General features: G+C 44.5%; 1 protein-coding gene across 2 annotated transcripts in view; it reads right to left on the bottom strand.

Moving 5' to 3' along the window:
• The window catches only part of LOC142140556 (uncharacterized), a 34,329-nt gene that overhangs the window by 6,927 nt on the left and 8,113 nt on the right, over positions 1-19,289 (bottom strand). For both annotated transcript variants that reach the window (XM_075198267.1, XM_075198266.1), the window contains exon 2: positions 10,521-10,820. In XM_075198267.1, the coding sequence (XP_075054368.1) occupies positions 10,521-10,820 (300 nt within the window). The remainder of the gene's footprint in view (positions 1-10,520; positions 10,821-19,289) is intronic.

Consider the following 19,289-nt stretch of genomic DNA (forward strand, 5'->3'; position numbering starts at 1 on the left):
TACGTACATACGTCCTTACTGTACACTGACAACGTACATACGCCCTTACTGTACACTGACAACGTACATACGCCCTTACTGTACACTGACAACGTACATACACCCTTACTCTACACTGACTAGGTGCATACGTCCTTACTGTACACTGACAACGTACATACGCCCTTACTGTACACTGACTACGTACATACGCCCTGACTGTACACTGACTACGGGCATACGTCCTTACTGTACACTGACAACGTACATACGCCCTTACTGTACACTGACTACGTACATACGTCCTTACTGTACACTGACAACGTACATACGTCCTTACTGTACACTGACAACGTACATACGCCCTTACTGTACACTACGTACATACGTCCTTACTGTACACTGACAACGTACATACACCCTTACTCTACACTGACTAGGTGCATACGTCCTTACTGTACACTGACAACGTACATACACCCTTACTGTACACTGACAACGTACATACGTCCTTACTGTACACTGACTACGTACATACGTCCTTACTGTACACTGACTACGTACATACGCCCTTACTGTACACTGACTACGTACATACTCCCTTACTGTACACTGACTACGTACATACGTCCTTACTGTACACTGACTACGTACATACGTCCTTACTGTACACTGACTACGTACATACGCCCTTACTGTACACTGACAACGTACATACGTCCTTACTGTACACTGACAACGTACATACGTCCTTACTGTACACTGACTGCGTGCATACGCCCTTACTGTACACTGACTACGTACATACGCCCTTACTGTACACTGACTACGTACATACGCCCTTACTGTACACTGACTACGTACATACGCCCTTACTGTACACTGACAACGTACATACGTCCTTACTGTACACTGACTACGTACATACACCCTTACTGTACACTGACAACGTACATACGTCCTTACTGTACACTGACTACGTACATACACCCTTACTGTACACTGACAACGTACATACGCCCTTACTGTACACTGACAACGTACATACGTCCTTACTGTACACTGACAACGTACATACGCCCTTACTGTACACTACGTACATACGTCCTTACTGTACACTGACAACGTACATACACCCTTACTCTACACTGACTAGGTGCATACGTCCTTACTGTACACTGACAACGTACATACACCCTTACTGTACACTGACAACGTACATACGTCCTTACTGTACACTGACTACGTACATACGCCCTTACTGTACACTGACAACGTACATACGCCCTTACTGTACACTGACAACGTACATACGCCCTTACTGTACACTGACTACGTACATACACCCTTACTGTACACTGACAACGTACATACGCCCTTACTGTACACTGACAACGTACATACACCCTTACTGTACACTGACTGCGTACATACGTCCTTACTGTACACTGACAACGTACATACGCCCTTACTGTACACTGACAACGTACATACACCCTTACTGTACACTGACTACGTACATACGTCCTTACTGTACACTGACAACGTACATACGCCCTTACTGTACACTGACAACGTACATACACCCTTACTCTACACTGACAACGTACATACGCCCTTACTGTACACTGACAACGTACATACACCCTTACTGTACACTGACTACGTACATACGTCCTTACTGTACACTGACAACGTACATACGCCCTTACTGTACACTGACAACGTACATACACCCTTACTCTACACTGACAACGTACATACACCCTTACTCTACACTGACTAGGTGCATACGTCCTTACTGTACACTGACAACGTACATACGCCCTTACTGTACACTGACTACGTACATACACCCTTACTGTACACTGACTACGTACATACGTCCTTACTGTACACTGACAACGTACATACGCTCTTACTGTACACTGACTACGTACATACGTCCTTACTGTACACTGACAACGTACATACGTCCTTACTGTACACTGACAACGTACATACGCCCTTACTGTACACTACGTACATACGTCCTTACTGTACACTGACAACGTACATACACCCTTACTCTACACTGACTAGGTGCATACGTCCTTACTGTACACTGACAACGTACATACACCCTTACTGTACACTGACAACGTACATACGTCCTTACTGTACACTGACTACGTACATACGTCCTTACTGTACACTGACTACGTACATACGTCCTTACTGTACACTGACTACGTACATACGCCCTTACTGTACACTGACTACGTACATACGCCCTTACTGTACACTGACAACGTACATACGTCCTTACTGTACACTGACTACGTACATACACCCTTACTGTACACTGACTACGTACATACGTCCTTACTGTACACTGACTACGTACATACGCCCTTACTGTACACTGACAACGTACATACGCCCTTACTGTACACTGACAACGTACATACGTCCTTACTGTACACTGACAACGTACATACGTCCTTACTGTACACTGACTGCGTGCATACGCCCTTACTGTACACTGACTACGTACATACGCCCTTACTGTACACTGACTACGTACATACGCCCTTACTGTACACTGACTACGTACATACGCCCTTACTGTACACTGACAACGTACATACGTCCTTACTGTACACTGACTACGTACATACACCCTTACTGTACACTGACAACGTACATACGTCCTTACTGTACACTGACTACGTACATACACCCTTACTGTACACTGACAACGTACATACGCCCTTACTGTACACTGACAACGTACATACGTCCTTACTGTACACTGACAACGTACATACGTCCTTACTGTACACTGACAACGTACATACGCCCTTACTGTACACTACGTACATACGTCCTTACTGTACACTGACAACGTACATACACCCTTACTCTACACTGACAGCGTACATACGTCCTTACTGTACACTGACAACGTACATACACCCTTACTGTACACTGACAACGTACATACGTCCTTACTGTACACTGACTACGTACATACGCCCTTACTGTACACTGACAACGTACATACGCCCTTACTGTACACTGACAACATACATACGCCCTTACTGTACACTGACTACGTACATACACCCTTACTGTACACTGACAACGTACATACGCCCTTACTATACACTGACAACGTACATACGCCCTTACTGTACACTGACAACGTACATACGTCCTTACTGTACACTGACAACGTACATACGTCCTTACTGTACACTGACAACGTACATACGCCCTTACTGTACACTGACTACGTACATACGTCCTTACTGTACACTGACAACGTACATACGCCCTTACTGTACACTGACAACGTACATACACCCTTACTCTACACTGACAACGTACATACACCCTTACTGTACACTGACAACGTACATACGTCCTTACTGTACACTGACTACGTACATACGCCCTTACTGTACACTGACAACGTACATACGCCCTTACTGTACACTGACAACGTACATACGTCCTTACTGTACACTGACAACGTACATACGCCCTTACTGTACACTGACAACGTACATACGTCCTTACTGTACACTGACAACGTACATACGTCCTTACTGTACACTGACAACGTACATACGCCCTTACTGTACACTGACAACGTACATACACCCTTACTGTACACTGACTACGTACATACGTCCTTACTGTACACTGACAACGTACATACGCCCTTACTGTACACTGACAACGTACATACACCCTTACTCTACACTGACAACGTACATACACCCTTACTGTACACTGACTAGGTGCATACGTCCTTACTGTACACTGACAACGTACATACGCCCTTACTGTACACTGACTACGTACATACACCCTTACTGTACACTGACTACGTACATACGTCCTTACTGTACACTGACAACGTACATACGCCCTTACTGTACACTGACTACGTACATACGTCCTTACTGTACACTGACAACGTACATACGTCCTTACTGTACACTGACAACGTACATACGCCCTTACTGTACACTACGTACATACGTCCTTACTGTACACTGACAACGTACATACACCCTTACTCTACACTGACTAGGTGCATACGTCCTTACTGTACACTGACAACGTACATACACCCTTACTGTACACTGACAACGTACATACGTCCTTACTGTACACTGACTACGTACATACGTCCTTACTGTACACTGACTACGTACATACGTCCTTACTGTACACTGACTACGTACATACGCCCTTACTGTACACTGACTACGTACATACGCCCTTACTGTACACTGACAACGTACATACGTCCTTACTGTACACTGACTACGTACATACACCCTTACTGTACACTGACTACGTACATACGTCCTTACTGTACACTGACTACGTACATACGCCCTTACTGTACACTGACAACGTACATACGCCCTTACTGTACACTGACAACGTACATACGTCCTTACTGTACACTGACAACGTACATACGTCCTTACTGTACACTGACTGCGTGCATACGCCCTTACTGTACACTGACTACGTACATACGCCCTTACTGTACACTGACTACGTACATACGCCCTTACTGTACACTGACTACGTACATACGCCCTTACTGTACACTGACAACGTACATACGTCCTTACTGTACACTGACTACGTACATACACCCTTACTGTACACTGACAACGTACATACGTCCTTACTGTACACTGACTACGTACATACACCCTTACTGTACACTGACAACGTACATACGTCCTTACTGTACACTGACAACGTACATACGTCCTTACTGTACACTGACAACGTACATACGCCCTTACTGTACACTACGTACATACGTCCTTACTGTACACTGACAACGTACATACACCCTTACTCTACACTGACTAGGTGCATACGTCCTTACTGTACACTGACAACGTACATACACCCTTACTGTACACTGACAACGTACATACGTCCTTACTGTACACTGACTACGTACATACGTCCTTACTGTACACTGACTACGTACATACGTCCTTACTGTACACTGACAACGTACATACGCCCTTACTGTACACTGACTACGTACATACGCCCTTACTGTACACTGACTACGTACATACGCCCTTACTGTACACTGACTACGTACATACGCCCTTACTGTACACTGACTACGTACATACGCCCTTACTGTACACTGACTACGTACATACGCCCTTACTGTACACTGACAACGTACATACGTCCTTACTGTACACTGACTACGTACATACGTCCTTACTGTACACTGACTACGTACATACGTCCTTACTGTACACTGACTGCGTGCATACGCCCTTACTGTACACTGACTGCGTGCATACGCCCTTACTGTACACTGACTACGTACATACGCCCTTACTGTACACTGACTACGTACATACGCCCTTACTGTACACTGACAACGTACATACACCCTTACTGTACACTGACAACGTACATACGTCCTTACTGTACACTGACTACATGCATACACCCTTACTGTACACTGACTGCGTTCATACGCCCTTACTGTACACTGACTACGTACATACGTCCTTACTGTACACTGACTACATGCATACACCCTTACTGTACACTGTTTGCGTACATACACCCTTACTGTACACTGACAACGTACATACACCCTTACTGTACACTGACAACGTACATACGTCCTTACTGTACACTGACAACGTACATACGCCCTTACTGTACACTAACTACGTACATACGCCCTTACTGTACACTGACAACGTACATACGCCCTTACTGTACACTAACTACGTACATACACCCTTACTGTACACTGACTACGTACATACGTCCTTACTGTACACTGACAACGTACATACGTCCTTACTGTACACTGACTACGTACATACACACTTACTGTACACTGACAACGTACATACGCCCTTACTGTACACTGACTACATCTATACGCCCTTACTGTACACTGACAACGTACATACGTCCTTACTGTACACTGACAACGTACATACGTCCTTACTGTACACTGACAACGTACATACGCCCTTACTGTACACTGACTACGTACATACACCCTTACTGTACACTGACTACGTACATACGTCCTTACTGTACACTGACAACGTACATACGTCCTTACTGTACACTGACAACGTACATACGTCCTTACTGTACACTGACAACGTACATACACACTTACTGTACACTGACAACGTACATACGTCCTTACTGTACACTGACTACGTACATACGTCCTTACTGTACACTGACAACGTACATACGTCCTTACTGTACACTGACTACGTACATACACCCTTACTGTACACTGACAACGTACATACGCCCTTACTGTACACTGACAACGTACATACACACTTACTGTACACTGACAACGTACATACGTCCTTACTGTACTCTGACTACGTACATACGCCCTTACTGTACACTAACTACGTACATACGCCCTTACTGTACACTGACAACGTACATACGTCCTTACTGTACACTGACAACGTACATACGTCCTTACTATACACTGACAACGTACATACACACTTACTGTACACTGACTACGTACATACGCCCTTACTGTACACTGACTACGTACATACGCCCTTACTGTACACTAACTACGTACATACGCCCTTACTGTACACTAACTACGTACATACACCCTTACTGTACACTGACTACGTACATACGTCCTTACTGTACACTGACAACGTACATACGTCCTTACTGTACACTGACAACGTACATACACCCTTACTGTACACTGACTACATACATACGTCCTTACTGTACACTGACAACGTACATACACCCTTACTGTACACTGACTACGTACATACGTCCTTACTGTACACTGACAACGTACATACACCCTTACTGTACACTGACAACGTACATACGCCCTTACTGTACACTGACAACGTACATACACCCTTACTGTACACTGACTACGTACATACACCCTTACTGTACACTGAGAACGTACATACACCCTTACTGTACACTGACTACGTACATACGTCCTTACTGTACACTGACAACGTACATACACCCTTACTGTACACTGACAACGTACATACGCCCTTACTGTACACTGACAACGTACATACACCCTTACTGTACACTGACAACGTACATACGTCCTTACTGTACACTGACAACGTACATACGCCCTTACTGTACACTGACTACGTGCATACAGCCTTACTGTACACTGACTGCATGCATACACCCTTACTGTACACTGACTGCGTGCATACACCCTTACTGTACACTGACTGCGTACATACGTCCTTACTGTACACTGACTACGTACATACACCCTTACTGTACACTGACAACGTACATACACCCTTACTGTACACTGACAACGTACATACACCCTTACTGTACACTGACTACGTACATACGTCCTTACTGTACACTGACAACGTACATACACCCTTACTGTACACTGACTACGTACATACGTCCTTACTGTACACTGACAACGTACATACACCCTTACTGTACACTGACTACGTGCATACGTCCTTACTGTACACTGACAACGTACATACACCCTTACTGTACACTGACTACGTACATACGTCCTTACTGTACACTGACAACGTACATACACCCTTACTGTACACTGACAACGTACATACGCCCTTACTGTACACTGACAACGTACATACACCCTTACTGTACACTGACAACGTACATACGTCCTTACTGTACACTGACAACGTACATACGCCCTTACTGTACACTGACTACGTACATACGTCCTTACTGTACACTGACAACGTACATACGTCCTTACTGTACACTGACTACATACATACACCCTTACTGTACACTGACTACGTACATACGTCCTTACTGTACACTGACAACGTACATACGTCCTTACTGTACACTGACTACGTACATACGTCCTTACTGTACACTGACTACGTACATACGTCCTTACTGTACACTGACAACGTACATACGTCCTTACTGTACACTGACTACGTACATACGTCCTTACTGTACACTGACTACGTACATACGTCCTTACTGTACACTGACTACGTACATACGCCCTTACTGTACACTGACAACGTACATACGTCCTTACTGTACACTGACAACGTACATACGTCCTTACTGTACACTGACTACGTACATACACCCTTACTGTACACTGACTACGTACATACGTCCTTACTGTACACTGACAACGTACATACACCCTTACTGTACACTGACAACGTACATACACCCTTACTGTACACTGACTACGTACATACGTCCTTACTGTACACTGACAACGTACATATGCCCTTACTGTACACTGACAACGTACATACAGCCTTACTGTACACTGACTACGTACATACGTCCTTACTGTACACTGACTGCATGCATACACCCTTACTGTACACTGACTACGTACATACGCCCTTACTGTACACTGACTGCGTGCATACAGCCTTACTGTACACTGACTACGTACATACGTCCTTACTGTACACTGACTGCGTGCATACACCCTTACTGTACACTGACAACGTACATACGTCCTTACTGTACACTGACTGCGTGCATACACCCTTACTGTACACTGACTACGTACATACGTCCTTACTGTACACTGACTACGTACATACAACCTTACTGTACACTGACTGCGTGCATACAGCCTTACTGTACACTGACTACGTACATACGTCCTTACTGTACACTGACAACGTACATACGTCCTTACTGTACACTGACTGCGTGCATACAACCTTACTGTACACTGACTGCGTATATACAGCCAGTCCCCTCCCCGTTCAGCCTCTGAAATCGGAGGCTGTTATAAGGGTACTTTTGCCCTCGAAGATGAATTGTACGTTGCTGTAATCACTGGTGTATAGTCAGGTTCTGGGCAGAGCAATTTTACGCAAAACACGGCACATATCGCCATTTATGTTCCTTAATGAATCCAGCCTTTGATGTGCTCACTGAATGGCAGCTGTACTGAGTGACTGTTTCCTCTTAATTATCATCACCGCTAGACACAACTTTGCAGTTAATGAATATAGGTTCAAACAAAAACACAGCTGTTGTCAGCACCTGTCCTAACAATTGCAAATTTGTGTATATCTAGGAAAATGAAAGTATGAGGTATTAGTTCAAAACATTTGAGTTTGCAACCCAAGGTCACGGGTTCTCATGTTTGCAAGTCCTTCACCAGTGACGGCCAACAAGTGGCCCTCCGAGACTTCAACGACCGTCCCCAGGCTTCCTGCTTTATTGTCAGATGTGTTTGTTACAGCTTGTAACACTTGTTTACAATGCTGCTGATATGTTATTACAGGTGGGCCTCTCTTTGTGAGATTAAAGGTGATGTGCAGCCCCTGAGGTGTGTCAGGTTGTCTCCCATTGTCCTACATTAACATCTATGCGTCAAACAACACTGATACACAGTTATACCCACACTGTCCTGGGCACCATCAGGGCCGGATTAACCATAGGGCTAACTGGGCTACAGCCCAGGGGCCTATGGATCCAGGGGGCCCTTGAAAGTGCTCAGCAGCAGTATTGAACGGTCAGGGGCGGGGGCACCCCCGGCGCGATCAGTGCTGCTGAGCACTTTCCCTGCAGTCCTTCTCCGGCGCGCTGTAGTCTCCTTACTGAGGAGATCTCTTGAGTCTCACTCTCACGAGATCTCCTCAGTAAAGAGAGTACAGCGCGCCGGAGAAGGAGGTAAGTGCCGGTGGGGGGGGCAGCTCGGGCAGCTCCGATCATGAAGGGGGGGCCCTCACGGGGGAATGGAGGCCCCCTTAGCCCAGGGGCCTCCATTCCTTTAATCCGGCCCTGGGCACCATCTAGCAGTATAAATACCCAATATGGATCCATCATAAAAAAACATTTTGTTGAACTTATTTTCTTACTATTGTAATTCTGTATGTATCTAGCACAATGGTAGTACAAGGTGTTAGTCGTACTTCTGCAGTGACAGCTGAGTATACGGAGAAGAACACAAGCTCACAGTATAATCTAAAGCTAGTCTGCTCTTCTGTCTTTCTTATACTCTCTTCCCTGGAATTAGCAAATACATCTATATTGGTACAATTCCGATATTATTGAACCTAATACAGAATGCTAATTCAGCCACCTTAAGGGTGTAACATGCAAATATATAACTTCTTAATAAAAAGTGCAGAATTTCAGAATATACATAAAATGAATGCTTTTCTTCACATACATTTTCCATAAATAGGTCATAATAAGTAGGCTGGTAGCATGACAATAAGCCTTTCATGTGGTCAGCCATCCACTGTCATTGTCCATTCATCTTGGTCTAGCTGACGTTAGCCTGGAGATATGGGGCCATGCTGACACTGACTAGCTAAAGATATTTACTTAAGAAACACCTAAAATAAATATTTCTGTCCACCGGTTCTACAAATATGACATGACCTTAGATTACTGGCATCAGGTACTGAGTTATGATGAGACTGGTAGGTCATTATCAGTCACTGGTTTATGCTCTAACATGGTGTGTTCCCTACCTGTGACCAGGAGACGTGTCTCATTTCCTATGTAGAAGTTTAGATTAGAGACCCGGACTGAGCAGATGTAAAGTCCAGTGTCGTTGGTGGTGACTGAGGAGATGACAAGAGAGCCGGGCGTAATGGTGACTCTTGAACTGTTGACCAGTGAAGTTGAACTTACAGATGTATTCATGCTCCAATAATAATGTAGAATCTTTATGTTCTCAGCACCTTCAGTTTTACAGGACATCTGAGCGGTCTGACCCACTTCCAGGAGAAGAGATGGAGGATCCTGCACCACAGTAACTGTAGCTGCAGCTGTGGAGAGAATATGTAGGTTATATTATATTATATAGACCATCCTGCCATCCACATCATGCATGTTCAGCTTCACAGCATCATATATTTAAAACACTGATATTTCAAGAGTCTCAAGTAAAAACATCTTGATTTTGTTAGCACTATAAGATGTTATTAAAGTAATTCTATAGTTTTCAAATAAGCATTGCATAGGCGATTGTATTGTGTTTCTAACGCACAAAGTGATTTATTTTAGCAGATGTAAATAGTCAACAATTCAATACATTATTATATTTTGATACAGTACAGTACAGCCAATACCAAAAGATAAATACATACCGCTGCTATCGCATGCGCTTGCTGTTCACCCACGGGACCCAGTGGACAGTATATCTGTTAGATTACTGCGGTCAGTGAGGACTGAAGACTGGGTGCGCAGCTATGATCATTGTCGAAGTCAGCAAATTGGATAAAGTCATTTCAATTAAAGTCTAGCAAACTTGGTTGTCTTTGTCTGAAAAGATGCGTACGGTACGCATCGACGTACAAGGGCACGCTACGGCGTGAAAGGGCGTACGCATCCACTACACGTGGCAGCAACAGTAATTGGTCTTTTACCATACATTCGCACAAACACGCATACTTATAAAATAGTACACATTATTGGTAGTTGCAACACATAGTCAGTTATGTCGAAATATAGTAGTATTTATATGTTATATCAGAGTTACATGCATATTAGTGAAATACACAGAACGGGTTAAAGGAATAACATCATGAGTTGTATCATAATGAACCTTGTTACATATCCTACTGTTTGGTGCGCTCTGCGAGGGAATCGCAGAGTGCATACGCAAGTTATGAATGATAGGGAATTATGAACTACTTAAGACTAAGGAATTCTGGCGGGAAGAGCAGAGCATACCCCCTGCAGAGATGACCCCCTCCTTTGGATTCCTTAGGATGAACCAGCCAATGATTGACGACCCCTTGGACATTCCTGAGACCCGGACCAATAGATGCAAGCCATACCATCTTCATTGTATTACTGTATTTGATTGTGTATATAAGCAGCAGCTTGTGATCCAGAGTGCAGACTTCTTGTCCCCAGACTTCAGGATTGAATGACTGCACTGGATCCAGAGCGCCTGCGATAAGTAACGGCTGTATTTACTATTACTTCGCTTGAGCATATTTTTTCCACTTATTGCGAATAAATCTTTGTGCGTTGGAAACACAAACCGAGGTTCGACAATCGTTATTGGTTAGCGACAATACGCACATAACAATTGGGGGCTCGTGAGCTTTGGAGGTTTCGTTGCCGATGATACGCAAGACCAACGGATTTCGGTTCCTCAACAAAGGGTGGAGACGCGTCATAAACGGGTAAGAACGCATGGTGTTCAAAACCTGAATTTTACTCTGTGTTGTGAAACCGAATGTCCGTTTTGCATTATCTAGGGCACGCTAACTAGAACCTAGGGACAAAAGAGAAAACTGTTTCTTTTTTCTGTCATTGTGCGTTTTAACTGTATTGCATTGTTTAGCGTATGTGTACTTCCTGCTGTGCGTACGCGAACTTCCGGTAAACTTGCCACGTGGTTAAACAATCGTTTTGATAGTTATTATACATGCATAGTATAATTACTTGTGAAAGCCTCTGAGACATTATTACTATTGTTGGGAACTTTTGATTTTCTGCGCAGAAAAGGTGTATAGTGTGTGATGTTGTAACGTAGATACACTGTTTTATTGTTGAGGTGCTCAGTTGCTGTCTGACGAGGCGGATTGCCCAACTGAAGGACGGTATACAGGGCAGGTATACCGAATGCGAAAACTGGGTTTTCGCAAAGCGCTACCAATAGATCGCAAGGTTTGCTAATAATTAGTATTGGTAGGCAGTGCGATCCGGTCGCACCGTTAGTGCGAATTGGTGAAGCAGCTAGGAGGAATTATACTGGAAAGGCAGGTTGATTGTATCGACTTTGCGCTCCCAGCGATAATAAACTCAGCAGATTTTGTGGTTTAGCCAGGGTATTGAGGAGCTGATAGCCCTTGGGGCCCACAGTGATATTTCTGTATTAGGGAAAAGCGAGTGAGCGCGGCTAAAGGAAATACGTTCACCGAGGATTATAGATCTCTAGCGGTGAGTATAGCAACAGAGTTGAAATTATTAGGTGGAAAGAACAGAGCATTGCGGTGTGTCTGTATTTCACATTTGGCCGGAAGGAACAGAGCATTGCGGTGTGTCTGTGTTCCGGGTAGAAGGTATATTGTTCAACATGGGTGCTAAGCATACGCTAGAGATGGTCAGTGTACTGCCTAAGGAAGGCCCTATTGGTTCAGCGAGGTTTCTCATGTGTAAGAAGTATGGTGCATATGCAACTGTGTATTGTGACACGTGGGTCGGGATGACCAAAGCTTGTGATAGGCCTTTCCCAACAATAGGGAGTTTTAATGCAGAGGTACTGAATACTGTAAAAGATAAAATATGGTTGATCAAGTCAACGAAAAAGAGAAATAGACATAATGATTGTTTAAAATTGTGGCAAATGGAAGGTAACACGTGGCAGAGCAGCGAATACAAACCGGAAATAGGCGTGGCGAAAAGCGCGCGCAAGGCGGGTGTAACCATTGAGAAGCGTGGCGAACTCAGCGCAAGCGCGCCCCCGCCACCTTATGTGGCGGGAGGGGTAAGTACAGCCGTTGTTAAAACTGAAAATAGAAAAATTACTAAGTTGTACCCTGTTTTAAATCAATTTCAATCAAGTGTATCTGAAAACGAAGATGAACCCACTGTGATTTCGGCCATTGCCCATGCTGTTAATGTACTAGAGGCTCAGCGCAAGTATGAGAAAATGGCTGAGATAGGTGAGAGTAGCGTGATCACTAGGAGTGAAAGTGTTCTAAATCTAGGGCCTGTAAATCCTGTAGCGTCCCCTGAAGTTAGTGTACCAGAGGGTGTGTTCCCGGTCCGCACAATATCAGTTCCCAATGGGAAACCGGATAAGGATGGTGTAGTTCCTTTAAGAAATGTTACAATGCATTGTCCCTGGACTAGATCAGAATTACGTTCCATTATGACTGAATTCCCAGATCCTAGAAAAGAGTTAGCTAAATGTCAGAAATTTGTTAAAGACTTAGGGAATGCTCATGAACCAACCAGTAAGGATTGGCGGGTAGTGTTGAGGGCGTGTCTTCCTCCCAATACTAACATACAAAAATTTATTGGAGATTGTTTGTTGGAGGAAGATGACACCCTGACTGATGAGATTAACCAACGGAATATAGAACAAATTGTCAAACACTTAGCCATCTGTTTTCCAGTAGTAGTAAATTGGAGTAAGATTTTCACCATTAAACAAAAGGATAGTGAAACTGCCTCAGATTACTTTGCTAGAGCTATAACAGCGATTGCACGATTTACTGGGATATCCAACATAAGTGAGGACCCACATCACAGAGAGGTAGCTGTAGGGGTACTGATGGATGGCCTTAGGGAAAATTTAAAGACGAGAGTACAAACCACATTACCTAATTGGAGAGGCGTCACGGTAGACTTCCTTAGGGAGTCTGCTGTGGAGCATGACAAGAACCTTTTTAGGAAAAGGGAAGAGAAAAGTGATAGGTTAATGACGGTAAGTATACAGGCTCTAGAAGGGGTGCATACACGACCACCAGCATACAACCCATATAACAGGAAACCTAAAGTGATCAGGTGTTTCAACTGTAACGAGGAAGGACATTACAGGAGAGATTGTAATAAAGAAAGACTCAATACACATAGGGGTGGGTCACATAGATATCCTCCAAGAAAGGATTCACATAGACTAGAAGACTCACATCTACCCGCGCATATTACGGCAGCAAATGCTGCGCGGGAAATCAATAGTCAGCGCTAGGGGTCAGGTCATACCTGTAGTCTACAGCCAGTGAGGTTAACTGAGAGTCAGAGTGAAGAACCAACAATGATAGTAGACATAGCTGGCATTAAACAAACTTTTCTTGTAGATACAGGGGCGGCCCGATCTGTGATAACATCTCCTTTCAATCTACAGGTGACCAGCAAAACTATTCCAGCTATGGGGGTGACGGGAAAAGTGTTACATTATCCTCTAACTAAACCCGCCGAAGTTACTATCGGGCCTCTGCATACTAAGCATTCGTTTCTCTTGGCTGCAGCGGCTCCTACTAACTTGCTAGGGAGAGACTTGTTATGTAAAATGGGATGTGTCATATACTGTACTTCAGATGGTGTGTTCCTAGATATACCCGAGAGGGTTGCACATGAGGTACAGGACATATTGGACACCCCTCCAAGGTTAATGTTACACTCTCCTGTTATAGAACAAAGTCCATCTCAAGTAAAGGGGATGTTGCTGGAAATACCAGGTTCCCTATGGACCAGAGATGGACAGGACACTGGACTGATGGCAAACGTAGCCCCTGTCATGGTCAATCTAAAAAGTGGTAGGATAGCTCCAAAAATCCCACAGTATCCATTAAAACCGGAGGTGGAACTAGGGGTATATCCTGTTATTGAGAGGCTGTTACAACAAGGGATTTTAATTCGTACAGCCAGTACAGCAAATAGTCCCATTTTCCCTGTGAAGAAGAGTGGGGGGAGGGGCTATAGATTAGTCCAGGACTTAAGGGGAATTAACAAAGTTGTTGAGAGCCAATTCCCCGTAGTGCCGAATCCAGCTGTCATCCTCATGCAGATTCCACCGTCTGCCAGTCATTTTACTGTCATTGATCTATGTTCTGCTTTCTTTTCAGTCCCTCTTCACCCTGACTGCCAATACCTTTTTGCATTCTCCTACAGGGGAGTGCAATACACATGGACCAGACTACCCCAGGGGTTCATTGACAGCCCCAGTATTTTCTCCCAAGCCTTACATGACTGTTTGCAATCCTTTCAACCCCACAATGGGTCTGTTCTAATTCAATATGTGGACGATTTGTTGTTGTGCTCTGATTCTTTTATGTCATGTTTACATGATACTAAATTGTTGTTGCTTCATCTTTCACAAACAGGGCACAAGGTGGCAAAGGATAAATTACAGCCATGTCAGACTAAGGTCAAATACTTAGGACACTGCCTCACTAAGGGGCTAAGACACCTGACAACCGACAGAATTGAGGCCATACAACACATGACCCTGCCGCAGAGCCAGAAGCAGATTCGTACTTTCTTGGGGATGTGTGGATACTGTAGGTCCTGGATCCCAGGTTTTTCTATTCTGGCATTACCATTGCAGGAGCTAGTCTCTTCCTCAAAACCAGAACGTGTCGTACACACAGAAGAGTCGGAGCAAGCGTTCTTTAATCTTAAAGATAGTCTGACAAAAGCACCTGCATTGGGAATACCTGATTATGAAAAGCCTTTTGAGCTATTTTGTACAGAAGCTGATGGCTGTGCAGCAGGTGTCCTCACACAGAAACATGGTGACGCTAGCAGACCGGTAGCATACTACAGTGCACAATTAGACAATGTGGCAAGGTCACTCCCAACATGTCTTAGAAGTGTAGCAGCAACGGCCCTTCTAGTAAGTAAGAGTGAGGATGTAGTATTAGGACATAATTCAACCATCTATACACCCCATGCTGTATCAGCTCTGTTAAATTCAGCCCAAACCAGACATGTTTCTTCAGCTAGATTCACAAAGTGGGAACTAGCCCTGATGGCACCCTCAAACATCACCATCAAACGATGTAGCACCCTAAATCCAGCTACATACCTTCCGTATGTGTCTCAAGAGACACAAAGGGTGGGAGGTGAGGAGACCCTGGTTGATGATGAGTTAGGCAACAATACTGACACGCATGACTGTATGGAACACCTGAATCAGACCTTTACTGCAAGGCCCGACATACGTGACACCCCCTTAGAAAATGTAGATTTTACGTTTTAGACAGAGACAGGAGAGCTATGTACTGGTTACGCTGTTGTAGACGATCAGGATGTGGTAGAAGCTGAACCCCTTGGTCCACCTCACTCAGCCCAGGTGGCGGAACTAGTAGCACTAAGGAGAGCGTGTGAATTGGCAGAGGGTAAATCAGCCAACATATATACTGACTCTAGGTACGCCTTCGGGGTAGTGCATGATTTTGGGGCCCTTTGGCGTCTTAGAAACTTTACGACAGCAGCAGGTACACCAGTGGCACACTCACAACACATAAAAGGACTTCTGACAGCGATACAGTTACCCAGAACAGTAGCCGTCATAAAGTGCAAAGCCCATACCTTTGAAGAAGACCCAGTGTCATTGGGCAACAACAGGGCAGACGAAGCTGCTAAATGGGCAGCAGGGCAACCTATGACTGTATCGACTGAGACTATGATGGTTTTTCAGACATTAGACACGCAGAAATTAATTGAAATGCAAGATTTGTGTTCCCTGCAGGAGAAGGCGGTCTGGAAGGCGAAGGGATGTGGTCAAGAGTCCTCAGGACTCTGGAGGGATGGACAAGGTAAGCCTGTAGCTCCCCGAACATACTATCCAAGCCTGGCTGAAGCAGCACACGGCCTGACTCACCTGGGTAAAGAAGGTATGTGCAAACTGGTGAGAGCATACTGGTGTGCTCCCGGATTTTCCTCTCAAGCTGGTAAGAAAGCAATGTCATGTCTTACTTGTTTGAGGAAAAATGTTGGGAAAACTATTCCAACTGAGCCATCCCACATCCCTCCTACAGACGGACCTTTTCAGGTAATACAAATTGACTATATCCAACTACCACCGTGCAGGAATCTAAAGTATGTGTTAGTGTGTATTGATGTGTTTTCCGGTTGGGTAGAAGCATATCCGGCAGCCACTAATACTGCTGTGTTCACTGCAAAGAAAATTGTACAAGACTTTGTGTGTAGGTTCGGTATCCCTAGAATCATTGAAAGTGATAGGGGTACCCATTTTACTGGTGATGTCTTCCAAAATATGTGTAAACTCATGGGAATCAGTAGCAGACTTCACACCCCTTACCGACCACAAGCCAGTGGTAAGGTGGAGAGAGTAAACGGTACTATCAAGAACAAACTAGGTAAGATAATGGCTGAAACTGGGTTGGCATGGCCTGAGGCTTTGCCGTTGGTCCTCCACAGCATTCGAACCACTCCTAGACCTCCTCTTAATCTGTCCCCCTTTGAGATACTGTTCGGACGACAACCTCATTTGATCGTGAGTCCACAAGACGACTTAAAGTGTAATAATGAAGTGACTGTACAATATCTTATAAGAATGAGTAGACAGCTGAAACAACAACAACAAAAACTAAAAATGCTGTCACCTGGTATTCCAGAGATGAACTGTCATGATGTTGAACCTGGAGACTATGTTATGATCCGCAATTTCTTACGTTCAGGTTGTTTAACAGACCGTTGGGAAGGCCCGTACCAAGTGCTGCTGACCAGTACTACATCACTGAAGGTGGCAGAGAGAGACACTTGGGTCCATTCTACCCACTGCAGGAGAGTCCATAATCCGGAGAAAGTGCAAGACAAGGCTCAGACCGACGACATAGAGCTGTCACTTGTGAGCCTGTTCCGGGAGACCTAAAGCCTGCAGTTGAGACACCTGAACCAGAGACGTTGCCTCAGAACTATCTTTCCAGCGATGGAGTGGCGGTTTTTGTTTTTCTTTTGTTCCAGGATTTTCCTTGTTTTTACTTTTTCTAGGACATTCTATTTTTGTGAAGGAGGATGGAGGACGGAGGAGAGTTCTGGGAGTGATACGGATGAAATAGAGGCCGAAGAAAAGTTAATAGGATATCCTGAGCAGCCCATTATCAAACTTGGTCCAGGGGTTATGAAAAGGTCTGCTAGCTCAGGAACTCGGAGGCAGTGTGAGGGGCTATTGTCTGATGAGTATTGTATCTGCAAGTTCTGCAACTCCCTAGTTGACGAGAGATGCATCCAACGATGCCAGTCCCCCAGTACTCTGAATATAGGCGGGCATCCTTTGGAGGATTATCACTCCCTGGTGGGTAAGGTGCTAAACCAAACTGAGTGTTGGGTGTGCTCTCACGTGCCTCAAGGGCAGCATAACATAGGACTAGTGCCATTCCCGCTAAACATATCCGAAGTACTCGAATTAAGGGGTGGGAGGCCCATAGAAGGGAGGTACAATAACACTAGGTCCCCTAGTCTGACGCTTCGACAATACTCCATAGGCAGATCGTTGCTGTGCCTAAACATATCTCATGCAAAGCGCCTGGAGAATTGGGAGGCTGACCTATCAGATCAGACAATGGCTCGCCACACTCATTTTAGAGAGAGACTCACAAGGTCACTACTAGGCAGGAATGCTGATGGAAGTCACAAGTTAGGGCGTATAACCAAACATAAGAAGGTATCTATTGGAAAAGTCTCTACAGATAAATGTGAAAATATCATTAATGCCGACACGTGTCTAGAGCAGATGGAGACACTAGGCATGGGTAGTTTTATCAAAACTCTGTGTGATATAATTCATGGGCATACTGTTCCTTATG

This window comes from Mixophyes fleayi, chromosome 2, assembly GCF_038048845.1.
Source record: "Mixophyes fleayi isolate aMixFle1 chromosome 2, aMixFle1.hap1, whole genome shotgun sequence".
Lineage (NCBI taxonomy): Eukaryota > Metazoa > Chordata > Amphibia > Anura > Limnodynastidae > Mixophyes > Mixophyes fleayi.